Source organism: Passer montanus, unplaced genomic scaffold (assembly GCF_014805655.1).
Source record: "Passer montanus isolate IOZ18808 unplaced genomic scaffold, ASM1480565v1 scaffold10, whole genome shotgun sequence".
NCBI lineage: Eukaryota > Metazoa > Chordata > Aves > Passeriformes > Passeridae > Passer > Passer montanus.
This window is the reverse complement of record NW_024356505.1, coordinates 25,029,210-25,045,449: the sequence shown is the minus strand read 5'-3', so window position 1 is coordinate 25,045,449 and position 16,240 is coordinate 25,029,210. Positions and strand designations below refer to the sequence as shown.

The 16,240-nt window shown below is 35.8% G+C and overlaps 1 protein-coding gene across 1 annotated transcript in view; it reads right to left on the bottom strand.

The window, feature by feature from the left end:
* The window catches only part of MALRD1 (MAM and LDL receptor class A domain containing 1), a 236,134-nt gene that overhangs the window by 202,235 nt on the left and 17,659 nt on the right, over window positions 1–16,240 (bottom strand). Inside the window, exons 7-9 of the mRNA XM_039703707.1 lie at window positions 12,979–13,136; window positions 6,280–6,372; window positions 3,888–4,095 (exon numbers count right to left, since the gene is read on the bottom strand). Coding sequence (XP_039559641.1) covers window positions 3,888–4,095; window positions 6,280–6,372; window positions 12,979–13,136 — 459 coding nt within the window. The remainder of the gene's footprint in view (window positions 1–3,887; window positions 4,096–6,279; window positions 6,373–12,978; window positions 13,137–16,240) is intronic.

The following is a 16,240-nucleotide window of genomic DNA, read 5'->3' as shown; positions in this document are numbered from 1 at the left end:
ACATCCTTCTGAAAGGACTCAGTTCCATGGCTTAGGGTAAATGAGAGCTTAAGAGAATCTCTTGTTCCCCCTTGCTCTGCAGAGGCCACGTTTGCTTGGAACAGCTCTGGTGAAACACAAAGGGCTGCAGAGTGCTGGTCAGCAGTGAAGTCTGTGAAAATAGCATAGGTGGAGCTTCTTGTTCTCCCCATGCGCATACAAGATCAATGAGCAGATACTTTCAATTTCAGGCAAATTCAGTGTCACAGGAAATGCACAAATGTTTAGTAAAACAAATATTTCAGACTAAAAAGTGCTCTGTCCACTTCAGTGTTGAATGGTAATAAAAATATCTGTGTCTGTGCCCACCTGCTGTGAAAGGTTTCAAGGATTTGCAATTGTAAATTGCTATACTGTAAATGAAATGCTGTAAAAGCTACATGGCTTTAAGATTATATAGGTTTACTTCATTCTATGTTTTCCATATTCATAAATTATACAAATCCTACAAAAAGCTGAGAATATTTAAGGTAATACTAGAGGTGTTAAATTAAAAGCAGAAGCGGTAAAGATGGCTGTTTTAAGAAAGCTTCTAATTAAGATAAATGGAAGTGATCCTCTTTCAGAAATACCTGTAGGATGACCCCACCCCACAATAATTTTGAATTTACATGAATGTTGATGAGCAGGTAATTTCCAGAAGCACTACTGCATCAAAATGTGATATTACTTGAAAACAGCCAGTTCTTCCTAGACTTGTTTCCAAGCTGCTAGGACTGCTAGCAACTGATTCATTTGTATTTATGGATTTATAAGTGTTGTGAAGGTTATGCATAAACAATGTAAAAGTATAGTGCTTGAAATATTAGTTATTTGACTCAGTATTTAGTACAAAACTTCCTTTGTATTGGGTGGGAAATAAAGAAAAGGCATCAGCATGAAAGGGTTTTTTATAGTCCTTTAAATTACCCAAGCCCTGCATCTCACTTTCTGTTTGAATATATTAACTAGGTTTTCATAATTTGTTATCATCCACTGAAATAAAAATATAGAAGTGACCACAAATAAAAGGTGCCCGAAAAGACATAATGAAAATGTAGAATTTAATAGTAAAATCTGTACTTTCATAACTTGGCACTCCATTATATTCATAGATTTTAACAACTCAAATAAACATGGTTACTCATATGCATAAGTGTTTCCTAGACCATTTCCTAATTTTTGAGACTTTTAAGTCTCGTAGATATAAATATATATTTATTTAAATGAGCAGAGATTAAACAGAAATATTAGGAAGCATTGCAAAATATTTATGTGTTTGTTCTCATAATAAATTGTGTTATTATAACACTATTCATGTCAAATCAACATGACCAAAGAGAAACATTATTTTTTAATTCCTTATTATAATGAAACAAAGAAATTCTTAAAGGAGGGGAATACTTCACATTAAGTAACAGCTGTCTGCCATTGTTTTTGTTCAGTAGGAGATCTGTCAGCTCTTTCAGCACCTGAGAACACTTCAGCAAAGGAAACTACTGAGGATGTATCCAACGATAGATGCTTAAAGACCTAATAAAGGCTAAAACATGCATCTCTGTGCCAGATAGGAAATTTTACTGAAAATCTATATGAATAAATAGAGTGAAGTCTAAACATCATGGAGGACAATATGAAGATCTTGTGGAAAAATGGGAATAAAAGAACAAAGGACAAAAAAAAATATTTTTTCTTTACACCTTTTTTTTCTCAGTACTATGAAAAGTGTCTGAAAGATGAATCTTCTAAGCTGAGCAAACTGCTGAGTAGCTATATTCCATTAGGGTCATCTTTCCTGAAAAGGAGTGTGGGAAGTATGCAAGACAATATTATCCATTAAAATGGGCCAACTTTAACAATAGTTATTGCTATTTCAATGATGGTATATTTTTGTGTGCTCTTTCTTCTCAGCCAGTAGTCAAGAGAAATAAGCAACTACTATTGGTACTTATACTTCAGAAAATAACCTTTTTCCGCCCTCTTTTTGGGGGATGATTATACTTTTGTGCACTGCTCCAATGAAATTATTCCTTTTCAAACTGTGAATATCTCAATAAATAGTTAAGCAAACAATCCCTATTCCTCAGTTGCAACTGAGTGTCATATTTCCTTTAATTTGAAGAGAGTTAGCGGAGAATCAGTGCCAGTAGAAAAGCCAAAGTTAATTGCAGAAGCAGCAGCAGAGAATGGAGCACTAGGCAGAGCTATTGAAGAACATTTTGCACTGATTGTGGCTCTCATCATTCCTTGTCACAGCACCATAACTCTGGAGATTCCACAAAGACAGTGTTGAAACCATCAGGTCATTCTGACTTTTCCTTCTTGTGCCAAATCTCCATTGTTTGACCCATCAACATCACCATGACAGAGGAAATACTTCCAAAAATTCTACTGTGATCTTTAAAAGACTGACTAGATCTAATTTGTAATCTTTTGGTTACCTAGCATCCATGTCCAGTGTCTGAGGGACAGGCCTGTAAATGTTTGGAGTTATCTTCATTTTCATCTTGTGTACTATGATTAGAAGCTTCCTTCAACTGTAACAATTATTTTTCATTATTTTGAAATTTAAAAATTATTCTCTTTTCTTTCTAGTTGCTCCTCACTGCAATTCTTTTTCATTGTTATGAAGTGGGATCACTAAATTGCTGAGAAATAAAGTCCAGCTTTGAAAATACAATTCCCTTTTATTCCATTGCTCCCAAAGAACTTATGAGGACTCTCCACACTCCTACTCGTGGAGGTAGGACAGACACAGAGACCCAGACGTAGCACAGGGTCAAGCCTTGTAAAAATCGAGAAGAGCTCTCAGAAAGGGAGCCCTTACAGACTTTAATGTTTGCTTAGATTCTACCCAGAGATAAAACAGTATATACCTTCCTATTTAAAATGTTATTTCAGCATTTGCACATATTGCTTGTTTCAGAGATAATCCCCACAATGTTATTTAAGCAAATGAAAAAAAATTAAGGATTCTGACTGTGAGTTAAACAAACGGCTTGCAGTCACAAATATTTCCTGAAGTCTCGTCAAGGAATTAGAAAATAAAATATTATCAATGTTTTTAATCCTGCTACCTTGAACAATTCACAAAATTTTAATTGGTGCCTCCCAGCAGCAATATATATCATCACCGGTATCTTAAATATGTACACATTTTTTCTGTTAAACACATATTTAAGTATTAATACCACAGGCAAACATACACACTTATGCATGCCCTATAATATTAATTTTAGAAGTGACAGGGTCCCTAAAGATGTTTTCACATGGAGATCTAAAATTATTCAGAATTATTATAGACATTTTTCAGTAATTGTAATTCTTTTCTTTTTACTCTTGATTGTACAGTAGAAACCGTGGCTTCTAAACAAACCCACCTTCAGCTGCAAATATAATGAAGATGCAGCTTCTGAACTACATTTTTGTGGAGATTTGTATCAAAGTGCAAATATCATGTCATTTAATGCATTTTCTGACAGTAATTCACAAACAGTCTAAATTAGAAAACTGTTCAGAGAACAAATCCCAAGGCAGATTTCATTCCCTTGCAAATTAGAGTTATAAAACTGGTATGTAGGGAATATATTTAAGCAAAAATACAATAAATGTTGTATTTCAGCAGATTATTAAACAAATTAGGAGCTGTGTCTAAAACATAATGATGAGGCCAGACAGAGGAACACAAAACAATGGAAAGAAGAAAATGCTATGAACATTTTCTCTAACCTGTATGTCATTAAATATTCTGGGGAAAAGAAGCCATAGAAATTTAAAATATTTTTTCTAGTGGTTTGTTGAACGGAAATGTTTATGTTTGACAGCACTCCTCAGCAGGCTGTCCCTCCAAAGCAATGGGGTTCACTCACAGCAGGTGGCTGGGTCCTCATCGCTGCCACCAGGGCAGTCTGGGTGAGAGTCACAGGCTGATCCAGGGGCCACGGGCTGCCCATCCCTGCAGGGAGGTTCTTCCAAGGAGCACAAACCTGCTGCCTCTGATGGTGCAGCATCCAAGAGCTGGATGCTATTCAGGCAGATAAAACCTGCTCTGCTCTGGAGTGTTCCTTTAAACACAAGCTGTCAATAAAATATTTACATTAACAGACAATGGAGTGAAACTGATTTTTATTTACACAAAACAGTTCTAAGTGTAAAAAGTGATTCATAATTTCTGTTGCAAAGCTGTGATAAATTTCAAATCAGAATCTGAAATTTTGTATGGCCATCTCAGGTTGAAATTATGGCAAATTTTAAACTGAAGTTTGATTAATTTCAAGAGCAAAGTTAAAAAGAAAAAAAGTCTATCTTAAAGAAAAAATCCTAGTCTCATAAACCTTTAACTAAAAATTAGTAATACCCCTGTGCTTTAGAAAGGTGTCCTGAAATTTAATATTCTAAAGACTCCATCCTCCTTTCTGAAGTGTCTTCAAAACCTCATTTTGCAGATCCCCAAGAGAAACTTTCCACTTGCAGGTGTGTAAATTGGGCAGGCACTGTCCTTGGATGCCAGTTGGCATAGCAGAGCTTAACTGTTTCATCACATAAAACAGAATGGATGCACCCAGTCTCTGCTGTGGGGTTGGTCCCTGCCTGCTTGCTGTCCTGGAACTGTTCTGGGCACTGGATTGGAGGTGGCTGATTTGCTTAGGTCAAAACCTTTCTAGGAACCATGCTGATGTTTTAATTATTTGGGCAATCACACACCAATCCTGGGCCTGTGCCCTCACCCTGCTTATTTTACTGCTATTGACATGGCCACAGAGATTCAAGGAGCTTTTCTCTCTCTGACAGAGCTCCCTTGCTCTGAGCAGCTTTAGCACAAGCTGATTTATAGCAATGAAATTCCAGAAGAGCATCTGCTGCTCCTGGGCACGGTGCAGCCCAGCTCTGCTGGCTCTCACAGCAATGAAATTATCCCATTTGTGCTCTCAAGGTTTATTTTACCTGAGTTAAAGCAGAGAGTAGGAGGAAGAAAGCTTGGATTAATCAAAAAGATTAGGATGGCAATAAAAGAAAGCACTGAGAAAAAAAAAAGAGCAGGAGTTGGAGGACTAAATAAAAATGGATTTGTGTGTTTTCACAAGCTGGGACATGACCAAAGTGTGAGTCTCAGAAAGTAGTTATGTGCAAGCATGAGAAAGCGCTGTGTGTAAGAGTATCTGACAAAACAGAAGGAAGATGGAACAGATCTGATTAGGGCATAAGCACAAGAGTCTAGCACACTTCCCAAAGCCTGGGAATTAGGTTGGAGTGAAAACTCAAGAGGCATTTTTCTTTCTAAAATGTGAGTTATATAGGTCATTGTCTTCCACTACAGAAAATTTCTTAAGAATGACAAAAGTCATCTTATACTTTCCATGCTCTCTCTACCAGTTCAAAAAACAGAATGCTGTGCAGAAAATATGAAATAAGCACAAATTTTAAGATAGCATGTTTCCTTCCCTAAGTGCAAGGGATCCTTGCAGTCTTTTTACAAGAATACACAGTTTTGGCTTCTTATTTATAAACATACAACTTAAGCAGATGCTTATTTATAGATACTACAGATAACTTAATTACACATCTGCTTGTTTATTCAAAATTGTCCTCATGGGAAAAGGAGAGACAGCTAACAACACACCCTTAGAACCTACTAGCTTACTGAAATGCATTCATTCTAACATCTGTCAAAACATCAATTCCTGCAGTGGGTTTAGTTTTTGTCCTTTCATAGAAATTATGTTTTCAGTTGATTGCCGAAACAGTAAAATATGATGGTTATTTACAGAACCACAAAAAAAAAAAAGTAAATGGAAAGTTACTTAAAATGCAAGATTGCAAATTAATATAAAAATTAAGTAGCTGCAATTTAGCATTTATCTCTGTGTCTGAAATTTCAAGAGAAGGTATCTTCCCAATTACTGGCTTACATAATTCCACTGAAGTTCCACAAAGATCATCTACACCATCTCACTTAACAGTATACATACATTTCAATGAGTTGGCAATTCCTGAGTTGGACTCAGATGACTAATTAGAATCAGATGGAATTTGTATTCATTTTCTTGCATATTATTCAAGTGCAGCAGCTTCTGTATGTAATGTTTATGTAGATGTTTTCTTGAGATACAGCCAGAGATTTACTCACATTGAAGCAATGAAAAAATAACAAGATATTCAATATACACAGAATTTTAACTAATTTTTAGGCTTCCTAGATGATTTACAAACAACAAAGTAAAGGATCTTCAGAAACTGAGCACATGCCTTTTTCATTCATACCTTTATATTTTCTAGCCCTGTTGGTAGCTGTATATTCACTTTGACCCATTCCTTTTTAGTCAGGATGTTGGTTTCCCACAAGACATGTTCCTCCTGTAAAATGTAGAAAACAATGTTATAAAGACAATTTTTCTTCCTCTAGAAGTTATTGAGGCCATTTTTCGTCCTTGATCTTTTCATCTCCCAAACAACCATTATATACAAAGTTGCTCCATGTGAAAAAATAGAGCTTCTCATTTTCATTTGCAATCTTTGCATTGAGGTCTGTTGAAGAGAAGGGAAACAACACATGTTTACTGTGACTAAACAGACTCATAATATAATTAACAGGAGTTGAGTTGGTAGAATTAATGTTAATTAATATGTAAATTAAACCGTGTTATTTAACATTATGTTTCCATGGTGTTCTCTACATAAGCTTTCTTTTCATAAATAACAGTTTTTATTGTTGTGTAATTAATTAGATTTAGTTCTCTCAGAACTTAAGTTTGAGTCTGCCAGAATTACCTAGCCAATCGTGCTAAAAACTTTTTTTTCCAAATTTGTAAAGCAAGCACACAGAGTAACAACCTAACAACTTTTACTCATGATCTGAGTTACTTTAATGCTCCATTTTAATTCCACCTCCTAAAGGTAACAGGGAGAGTGCTACATATGGTAAGGCTCCCTTCAGGCAAGAACTCCAAGCCCTTTTGATTCAATAATCTGGCAAAAGTATCTCACACACTCTGCTTCAGGTCATGATCCCACTTGGAACATACTGAGGCATAAAGAAGGCAGAAATTTGAACTTTATATACCCACACAAAATCTTTTCAAGAAGCAGCTGCAAAATAGAGCAGAACCAAAAAGAGAGAAAAAACCCGCAAGAAAAGTTTAGGCTATACATACAAACAGAATTACCATTAAAAATATCAATATTGAGACTACTTTTAGGAAGCTGCAAAGTATTGGTCGTACCTTTTCCACAAAGGAAATTACTGGCAGTTCAGAAAAAGATGCAAAGCACTGCAAAGTATTGGTCGTACCTTTTCCACAAAGGATATTACAGAATTAGTGGCAGTTCAGAAAAAGATGCAAAGCGGGATAAGAGAAATGGAGAGTCTCTTGTACAACAACAAATTGAAAGTATAAAAAATATTTCTCTTACAAAAGATTAATAAAAGGGGTCATGATAGGCATGTGAAATGTTATCAGTACTATAGACAAGGACAGTTATCTTTTTTCCTGTTTTATAATATAAAAGAGAGCAGAAATGTGCTGTCTACTGCTTGATAGACTCTCAGCCAGCAGAACATTGAAATTATTATTTGTGATGTTGTGATGTGCAGACAATTAGTGCTCTTTTCTTACCAAGGTCATTCTGATATATCAGCAAAGCTGGAAGATTAAATCCCTATTGAACATGTGTTCAAAGATCACCAAAAAAAAAGAAAAGAAATTTTGGATAACTGCAAGACAGGGCCAAGGCAACACACTAATTTCAAACACTCAATGACAGAAGAGATCAAATTGGATAAAGCATATGGCATACTTGATTTCAGAAATAAAAGTCAGCTGTAAGTTTCTACATTAGTATAGGATGCTTTTTTTCAATTCTTCAAATGACATATGCAGCAAAGGTCTTTCAATATTGAGAACACCTAATTCTGTGTAAAACTTGCTTCATTTTACTAAATAATTCAGCTTCTAAAGGAAATCTATCAGCCTAATCATATCTTAGGCACATATGAGACACAGAAAAGGATGATGTACTAGGAACCATACTGCATGGAAGGTTAAAACCATAGCCTGTGGTTAAATTTCTGCTTTTATTTAACATGGTCCCCTACACCTGCATGTACAAACCCTTCAAGCACATTTGTATATCTTTTGGGGAGCAGTGCATTTGCTGTGTATTGACCGAATGCTCTTCAATACTATAATTTTGTTCACATTCAGATAACAGCTTAGAAACCCAGCCCCATGACCATTTTTCTCCCAAACTAATTTTACTACAAATAGCTTGTAGCAGTAAACTTGAGTTTTCTGTATAGTAGCCAGACCTTCTGGGACTTTTATTTTCACTGAAAGGTGTAAGTCACCTCAGATTAAAGAGTATTTTAAGCAGATTTTGCCCTGTGGTTTTATACAGCTCTAATAAGTCAACAGCATAGTTTCTCTTCCTCACAACATGGTTTCTCTTCCTCATAATACTTGTAGCATTCACCCTCCTTGTCCTATTCTTCCACCTCTTTGCTACAAATGGGTTAACCCCTCTAGAACATTCCGTGTGCCACTAGCCTTCTTCCAAAATATGGAATGTCTTGCGTTTCCAGCACTTTTCTTCAAGATTTATTTTGGTGATGCAGGGGAGCAGTTGTTCAAGACAACTTTACTCTATTCCCCTTACTGTGATATATTACTATCAATAAACAACCTTTTGTAAAGCTAAAACGGGCAAGAATTGTTCCTTTTCCCCAAAATGTTTTTTTTTCTGACATAATGCTACTCAGATTTGAAGGATGGAAGAAAAATCACAACTTTTTAGAAAGGTCTCCATCTATAAAATATTTTTATCTTTTTTTTGACATTTCTCTATCGATACATGCACTGCTGTGCAACTGTACCCATTATTTTGTCCCTACTTCTCTTTTCAGAGAGAGTAATTTGCAACAAAGGCTTATTTTTTCTCCCACAATGATTAATCAACTTTACCTTCTGCAGAGGAATGTACTCACATGACTTTTGCAAGTGTTGTTGAACACACAGAAAAGTTTTAGTGCACTACGATACAAATATACTTGCATGTATAAGCATTAGTTGAAATTATATTTTATTGCTTAATTTCTGGATTTTTCAAATCCATACAAGATACAAAGATTAAGACAATAAAAGGAAGAAAAGTAAGCCCGTTATTTAAAGGGAGTAACAAACAAGTAACGAACAGCAAGTGATAGGCTCAACATTATATTATTTGGTTTCCATTTTTACTTAAAATGTTAAAATTTACCTGTCAGTTAACAGACAGTTCATTTTGCTAATTGGATTACAAACTGGGGAATGAGATGCTGGAAAGCAGAGCCATGGAAAGGGACCTGGGGGTCCTGGTCAATGACAAGTTGAACCTGAGCCAGCAGTGCCCTGGCAGCCAGGAGGGCCAACCCTGTCCTGGGGGCATCAGGCACAGCATGGCCAGCAGGGCAAGGGAGGGGATTGTCCTGCTCTGCCTCACCTTGAGTGTTGGGGACAGCTCTGGGTGCCACAATATAAAAAAGACATTAAACTGTTTGAGTGCCCAAAGGAGGGCCATGAGGATGGTGAAGGGGATTGAGGGGAAGCTGTGTGAGAAGCAGCTGAGGTCTCTTGAGTTGTTCACCTTGGAGGAGACTAAGGGAAAACGTCATTGGAGTCTACAACCAATGAGGGGAAGAGGAGGTTCAGGCGCTGATCTCTTCTCTGTGGTGACCATGACAGCACCTGAGGGAATGGCCTGAGGTTGTGTCAGGGGAGGTTTAGGTTGGGTATTAGACAAAGGTTCCTCACCCAGAGGGTGGCTGGGCACTGGAACAGCTGCCCAGGAAAGTGGTCACAGCACAGAGCCTGACAGAGCTTTTAGACAATGCTCTCAGGTACATTGTGTGACAGCTGGGGTGTCCTGTGCAGGATCAGGAGTTGGTCTTCAATGATGCTAGTGTGCACCTTCCAATTCAGGACATTGTATGATTCTGTGAATGTTTTATGTTAGTTGAACAGTTAATATTGCTAAATTGGAATTCAAATATGGACCAGAATACGCAAGTAATGTTAAAAGTACATATAAGCCAGCAGTACTAAAACTGGAAAGGAATCACACTTTTAAGTAAAGGTTGAATACTAGAAGGAATACTTTTCTGTCAACAGCAAGCTCTGAGAACCTGAGGAGAATGTGTAGGAAATTAGACAATTGGGAGAACAAAGTACACACATGGCAGCTAAGGGATAAATACAGAATATGCAATTATAGGCAAGATCCTGAAGAACTCTTAAGACACTTTGCTAGCAAAAGTTGCTAGAACAAATTGCTAGCAACCTTGTAAGCAGCTAGAGAATTAGAAACTGAGAAACTTACATTAGCTGTTTCTGATGAGGAGCAGGTTGTGTTTAGCAGTGTGGGGTTTTTTTTTATAATCATAAACAGACTTGAAAAATTAGTTACTTCACTTTATTAAGGTTCTTAAACAATTTCATATAACACATGCTTTAAAAAGTTGTGGTGATTCGGTGTAATGAAAATACTGTAAAATGTGTGTGCAAATAGAAATGTGAGCTTATTTCAAAGAGGAGATGTCAATAGTTTTCTATTAAACTAAACGAAAATTATGATAAAGTTCTGCATAGGTCTGTTCCAGAACCTAATATATTTATAGTACTGACTGACTGGAGAGTGTGGAAAGTCAGATGAAAAATAAATTTTAAAACAATATAGAAAATACTATACTGAGAGGAATTACAAGCACTGTGAAGAACAACATTTGCATTTAAAATCATCTCAGTATGCAGAAACCAGTTTCCAAACCAATAAGGCAAAGTTCAAAGATATATGAGTCACAATTAAGAAAGGAAAATCAAATCGTCAAATGCAGTAGTGCTTAATGAAGAGCAGTTTGGTAAGCCAGCAAGAAAAGAGGAAAAGCTGCAGATTATCACGGACTGCAAAGTAAATGTAAGTAAACAATAGGTCACTGTTGACAAAAAAGTCCATTTTCCTTATCGTTCTTCATACCCAAGAGCAATGTAAATTCCCTGTCTTCTGATAGATACCGCAATGTCTATATTAAAAAATATGTTCACTTATCTTTGCTCTCTCTCTCTCTGGAAAGATTGAGAAAGGACAGAGAAAAATTTACAACATCTGTGTTACTTGCCTCTTAGAACAGTACTGAAACTGTGCATTGGGTATAATCCAGTCTTCAGGGGTGGTGGGCCTGTCAGTTCTGGGATTTAGCAAGTGTTATTCAAAGACAAGAGGTTTTGATCAATAAATATAGTAATAGGATGTACAAGAAACTGCAAGATGCACACAGTTTGAATGACAGCTTCCAGGATAGCAAATCTGTTGTCTTCCAGAATCAGAACAAGCACTCAGCCCTCACTTCTGGTTCTTACTATTGGCTGGTTTCAAATATTTATTTGTCTTTCATGAACAACCTAATGATTCAGTAGCAAAATGTGAAAAAGCCAACTCTCCCTTCATTTCAGTTTAAGAAGTCTTAAACATGAGTCTGTATGTTGTTTTATTTTTCATGAAACTACTAGCAGAAGGTTATGTTTATGAAGATTTTTCTGGCAAATTTTGCAGTATGAGTAACTTACATCATCTTTAAATAAGTCTATATACAGTAAATGCACTTTCTGAAAAATTCAATTAACTAAAACATAGAAGGGCTAAGAGACTCTGTGGAAACAGAATGGACTGATGTAATAAATGCCAGAAAATGTTCTTCTAATGACCATGTAAGGACCACTTTATCAATTAATTCAATCTAGGCTCCTAGTTCTATGGGAACTCATATGTCAGTTTTCTTATGGTTTTCACTTACATCATTTGCTCTGTTTTCCAGGAAAAACAACTCTTGAATTGGGTCCATTGATGCTACTCAGGTGAACTGCTGAAATCAATATTCCTATTCTGTCTCAAGGTTGCTGCGAGTGTCATACCTGGGGATTTATTGGCAAGTACTATGGCACAAAAATCCATGCATTCTGACCAGAACACTGATTATGTTACAATTCCCTGACATAGTCACAGAAAAATATAACTATTGGCTTTTATAAATGAAACATGAGCAAAAGCCTGGAGTTGTTTTCATGAATATTCAAAGACACAATCAGAAAGAAATAAATTATTTCCATTACCTGTCCTAATTTTAAGACCTTTTGGTTGTGTTGTACTTTGAGGTTTTTAGCTTCTAATATTTGTGAATGAAGTGGATTAATATTTAAATATGCATATTGTTGGGTGATAAGAATTCACCTCCAGCATGAAGATATGAGAGCCATTAACTGAATGAGAGCAACTCTACTGATCTTGCTTTCATTAAGTAGCAGTGCAAAGCATCAATACTAACCTACCAAACCAAAAGACCTCCAAAAGAGAACATCCTAATAGTAGAAAGGCTCACAAGGTAGGGGAGATAAGAAACATGGAAATAGTTAGCAATGCTCAACTGACATTTGTGTTTCATTCTGGCAGGTTGCTTTTATCTACTAATAGGTAGAAGAATAGAAAAATTACTGCTTTAACACTTGGGCAAAGCAAAGCAGGTGTTTAATCAAGAACTTTCCAGCTATCCTGAATCAACAAATTTTTTTTAATATGTCTCCATAGACAAAAGCACCTATTTTCTTAATTCTATAACAGGAAGAAGGCTAGAAAAGCTGTCATTATAGATCTCCCCCCTGAAATCTGCAATTGATTTAATTCTTTAATAGCTGGGTCCTTGCAGCCTTATTGTAGAACATTTACCCATCAAATCAGTTCATAGCTGAAATGGCAAACACCCAGGTTTTGCAATGGCACAGACCAGTGGAATTACTTGAAAACCAGTAACCACGTTAGTTTTTACACAAGCTGACTCAGGGGACAGGCATGCAGCCAGGCAGGGTATCTTGCATTTTGTCTGGTAACACTTGGGCTGCCATAGCTTTACCTTTTGGAAATGAACACTTTTCTACTTACCTGGTTCATAAGCAGTACTGCCTTGAGAGCACTGCTCTCTGCCATGGAGTAGTGAAACTGAAAATGGCAATTCTTGCTGGAACAATGACACATGGAGCTGTTTAGATGGGCACTTTCATATAATGCCTTGTCATTAGCTTCTAACCACTCAAAATGGCCTGAAGAATAAAAAAGGAAAGGACATAAAGGTCACTTCTTCAAAAACATTTTTATTTTCCTCAAAAATTAAGGACTTAAAAATAAGGACTGCTCTCATGTAATTACACCAAAGACCCATTCCAGCAAGAATGAGGTCTGATCGTCATGCTGATGATGTGACTTGGATATAATCTGTTTCCTATTAAATAGATAAATATATATATTTTCATTTTACTCACAGATAGCACCAGCAACCACAAATTACATCAGTTGATAGTATCTCAAAGTTTTAATTTACATGCTTAAACGTGCAAGAAGTACCAGCTCAGCCTCCTTACATTTACAAACATTCAATATCTAATGACAAATATATGTGGAAACTGAGCTTTCTTCCCACTGTGGTTTTCAGGAAATATGTTTTTTACAGCAATGCTCAAAAAACAACCAAAGAAATAAAGGTCATCTGCACTACTGGTACAAGAAACAGTCACATCTCCACCATGTAATCAAGGTTGTTACTCCTCAGACAGAACTTCTGCAACAAAATGTTGGAAACATATTGTCCTTCCATGTGAAGCAGAAAAGCAATTTATGCTCTTCTTGACCTATTGGCCCTTATAAAAGCATTCCTACAGAGATCTAAGAAGTTCTCCATCACCTCAACAGTGCCTATTAGTTTTCAGAAATAAAAAGGCTAAATATTTTTTACTAAATATGTCAGCTCTTTCCCCTGCCTCCTGAGTCACTGAATATTTTGCTGCCTTCTGCAGCAACTACTAAAATAATAGTTTAAACAAAGACTGATTAAAGGTCTTAAGTCTGCAGATTCTGTGTTTATTTCTCTAAATAAAGCTCATCTCAAATACAAATATTACACAATCTCAAAGTGAAGGAAGAAAGTGTCATTTCACAAGAAAAATACTAATTTTTATAAAGGACCATGTTCTTTTCCTTTTATTGCCTGTTTCCTCTTTGTGTTATGTAATGATTCACACTGTAATATATTTTTGAAATTTCCTTGCAGTTAAGGTTGTAATTTCATGCCACAGCAACTAACCTTTATATAAGAAAATATTGTAGATTTAACCCAGATTTCTATATCATAAACGTGAACAAAGCATCTACACCTCTATGACTACTATCTTGTGCATGAGAAATAAGCAACACTAGAAGATATGCTACCAGTTGTTTATCTAACTTCAGAGTTCTCTGATGCCATTATGAAACCAACCAATTTTATTTTCTGAGCCCAGTGATAATCAACATCCTTTTCCCTCTGCCCTTTCAAGTACTTGAATCTTTAAAAGCAGGGCAAAGAAGAGTTGACATGATTTTTTGACAAGAAAGCAAGTGCTGTACTCCAGAAGAAACATCCTAGGAAGCATCCAGAATGATCCTGTATCTCAAAAAGCATGCTTACTCCACTTTAGGAAATTCATTTTGTGCAAGCATTGTGATTGCTTCTGATTAATCCAATGCAAGAAACATAAACTATGGAAACTGCAATGGCATATATGAAACATATATGAAAAAAGAAAAATAACAAAAAAGTACTTTCTAAACAGTATTACGGGGAATATAAAACCTCTGTAAGAACTTTTAGCACCAGAGAACTTAAGAGGAAAAAATATAGATAAATTGCCTACAATGCAAAACTAGGGAAGCAAAGCAATAAAGAAAGAAAGAAAAAAGGTCTTCCAAGGACAGAAAGTATTTTATTAAATTTAGGGATACCAGCAAGGGAGGATTATTCAAAGGCTGTAAGAAATCTTTTGTTTATAAATATAATTGTTTAGACCTCTCCTATAATTTTATTTCTTACCTCTCTTCCATTTATAGAAGTAAAAGTTTTGATCAAAATCAGAATATAAAGCTTAGTCAAGCTCTATTTGCATTGCAAGTTTGAGCCCTCAAGCATGGCATCTTTGCAGTTTGCACACTATGTCTTTAGTTTATAGAACTCTTTTATATTCAACCTCTTCATTTCTGTCTCAACACATCTGCCTGAATAAAAATACTGAATGTATTGAGAGGTCAGCAATCACAGTTCAGATTTCTCAATACTTTTCAATGTTAATGATGAATTAAATTCTGTTGTTGTTTTGGTGCTTGTTTCTTCACACATTTTCATTTTTCTCTATGACTTAGAAGCACAGAGAATTTCCTTAAGCAGCTGGGGAAATTCAGCCTACTCAGCTGCCTGTGCATATCCATACAACAATGCCCAAGCACCTCTGCAGGAAATATTTCCCAATATATTCTCTTTCCATAGACAGTGCTTGTAATACATTCCTGTAAAAGCCCTTACAGAATTTCAATATCTTTTGTGTTCTCAATATTGCCTTGAAAGGGAAATCCATACCCATTACTAGCCCTTAAGATGTCATGTTAAGGTGTGGTACAGATACAATGACTTTAAGGGAAATTTTTCAAATAAAATCAAATGAAAAGTCTCTTTTTTGTTAGATACCAGTGAAAATTGGAAGATGATATGACTTTTCACATTTAAGGGGAAAAAAATCCCCTTTGCTCTATGCTCTTGGTTATACATACCTGCAAAAATTACTTTTAACACAGTGTATCCACTCATGCACTTTTCCTTGCTATTCAATGATAATTTGACTTATGATTACTAGATTGTATTGAAATGCATGCTAAAATTTATCTTCAAATATTTTTAAAAATAAAAACAATATCTAACATTCATTCAGCTTCTATCAATGAGATGTGCCTCATTTCTGTGGGTTCAAAGTTCAAGTAGTAATCTCCACAATATTAGCTCTTCAAAGCTGCATCACAAACTGTACTATTATGACTAGCAGTACTTGACCCCTCTGAAGGCAGTCTCAGTACACAAGGCAAACACTTAGCAGGCAAAACAATTCTGTCTCACAATAGAACACTGAGATTTACATCATTAAGCTTTCAAAAGCCTTTCCCATAAACCCATAGAGACATACTACACAGTGACTTCAAAAACAATTGATGATCTTTGCTTCTTAAAATTGAATGTGGACTAACTTTATTGATTTTAAAGGTAAGACACTATTTTCTAGAATAATTGTTTATTTACATTTGCCCTAATAAGAGGTTTAAAATCAGTTCCAGACTATATGCTCAAGCA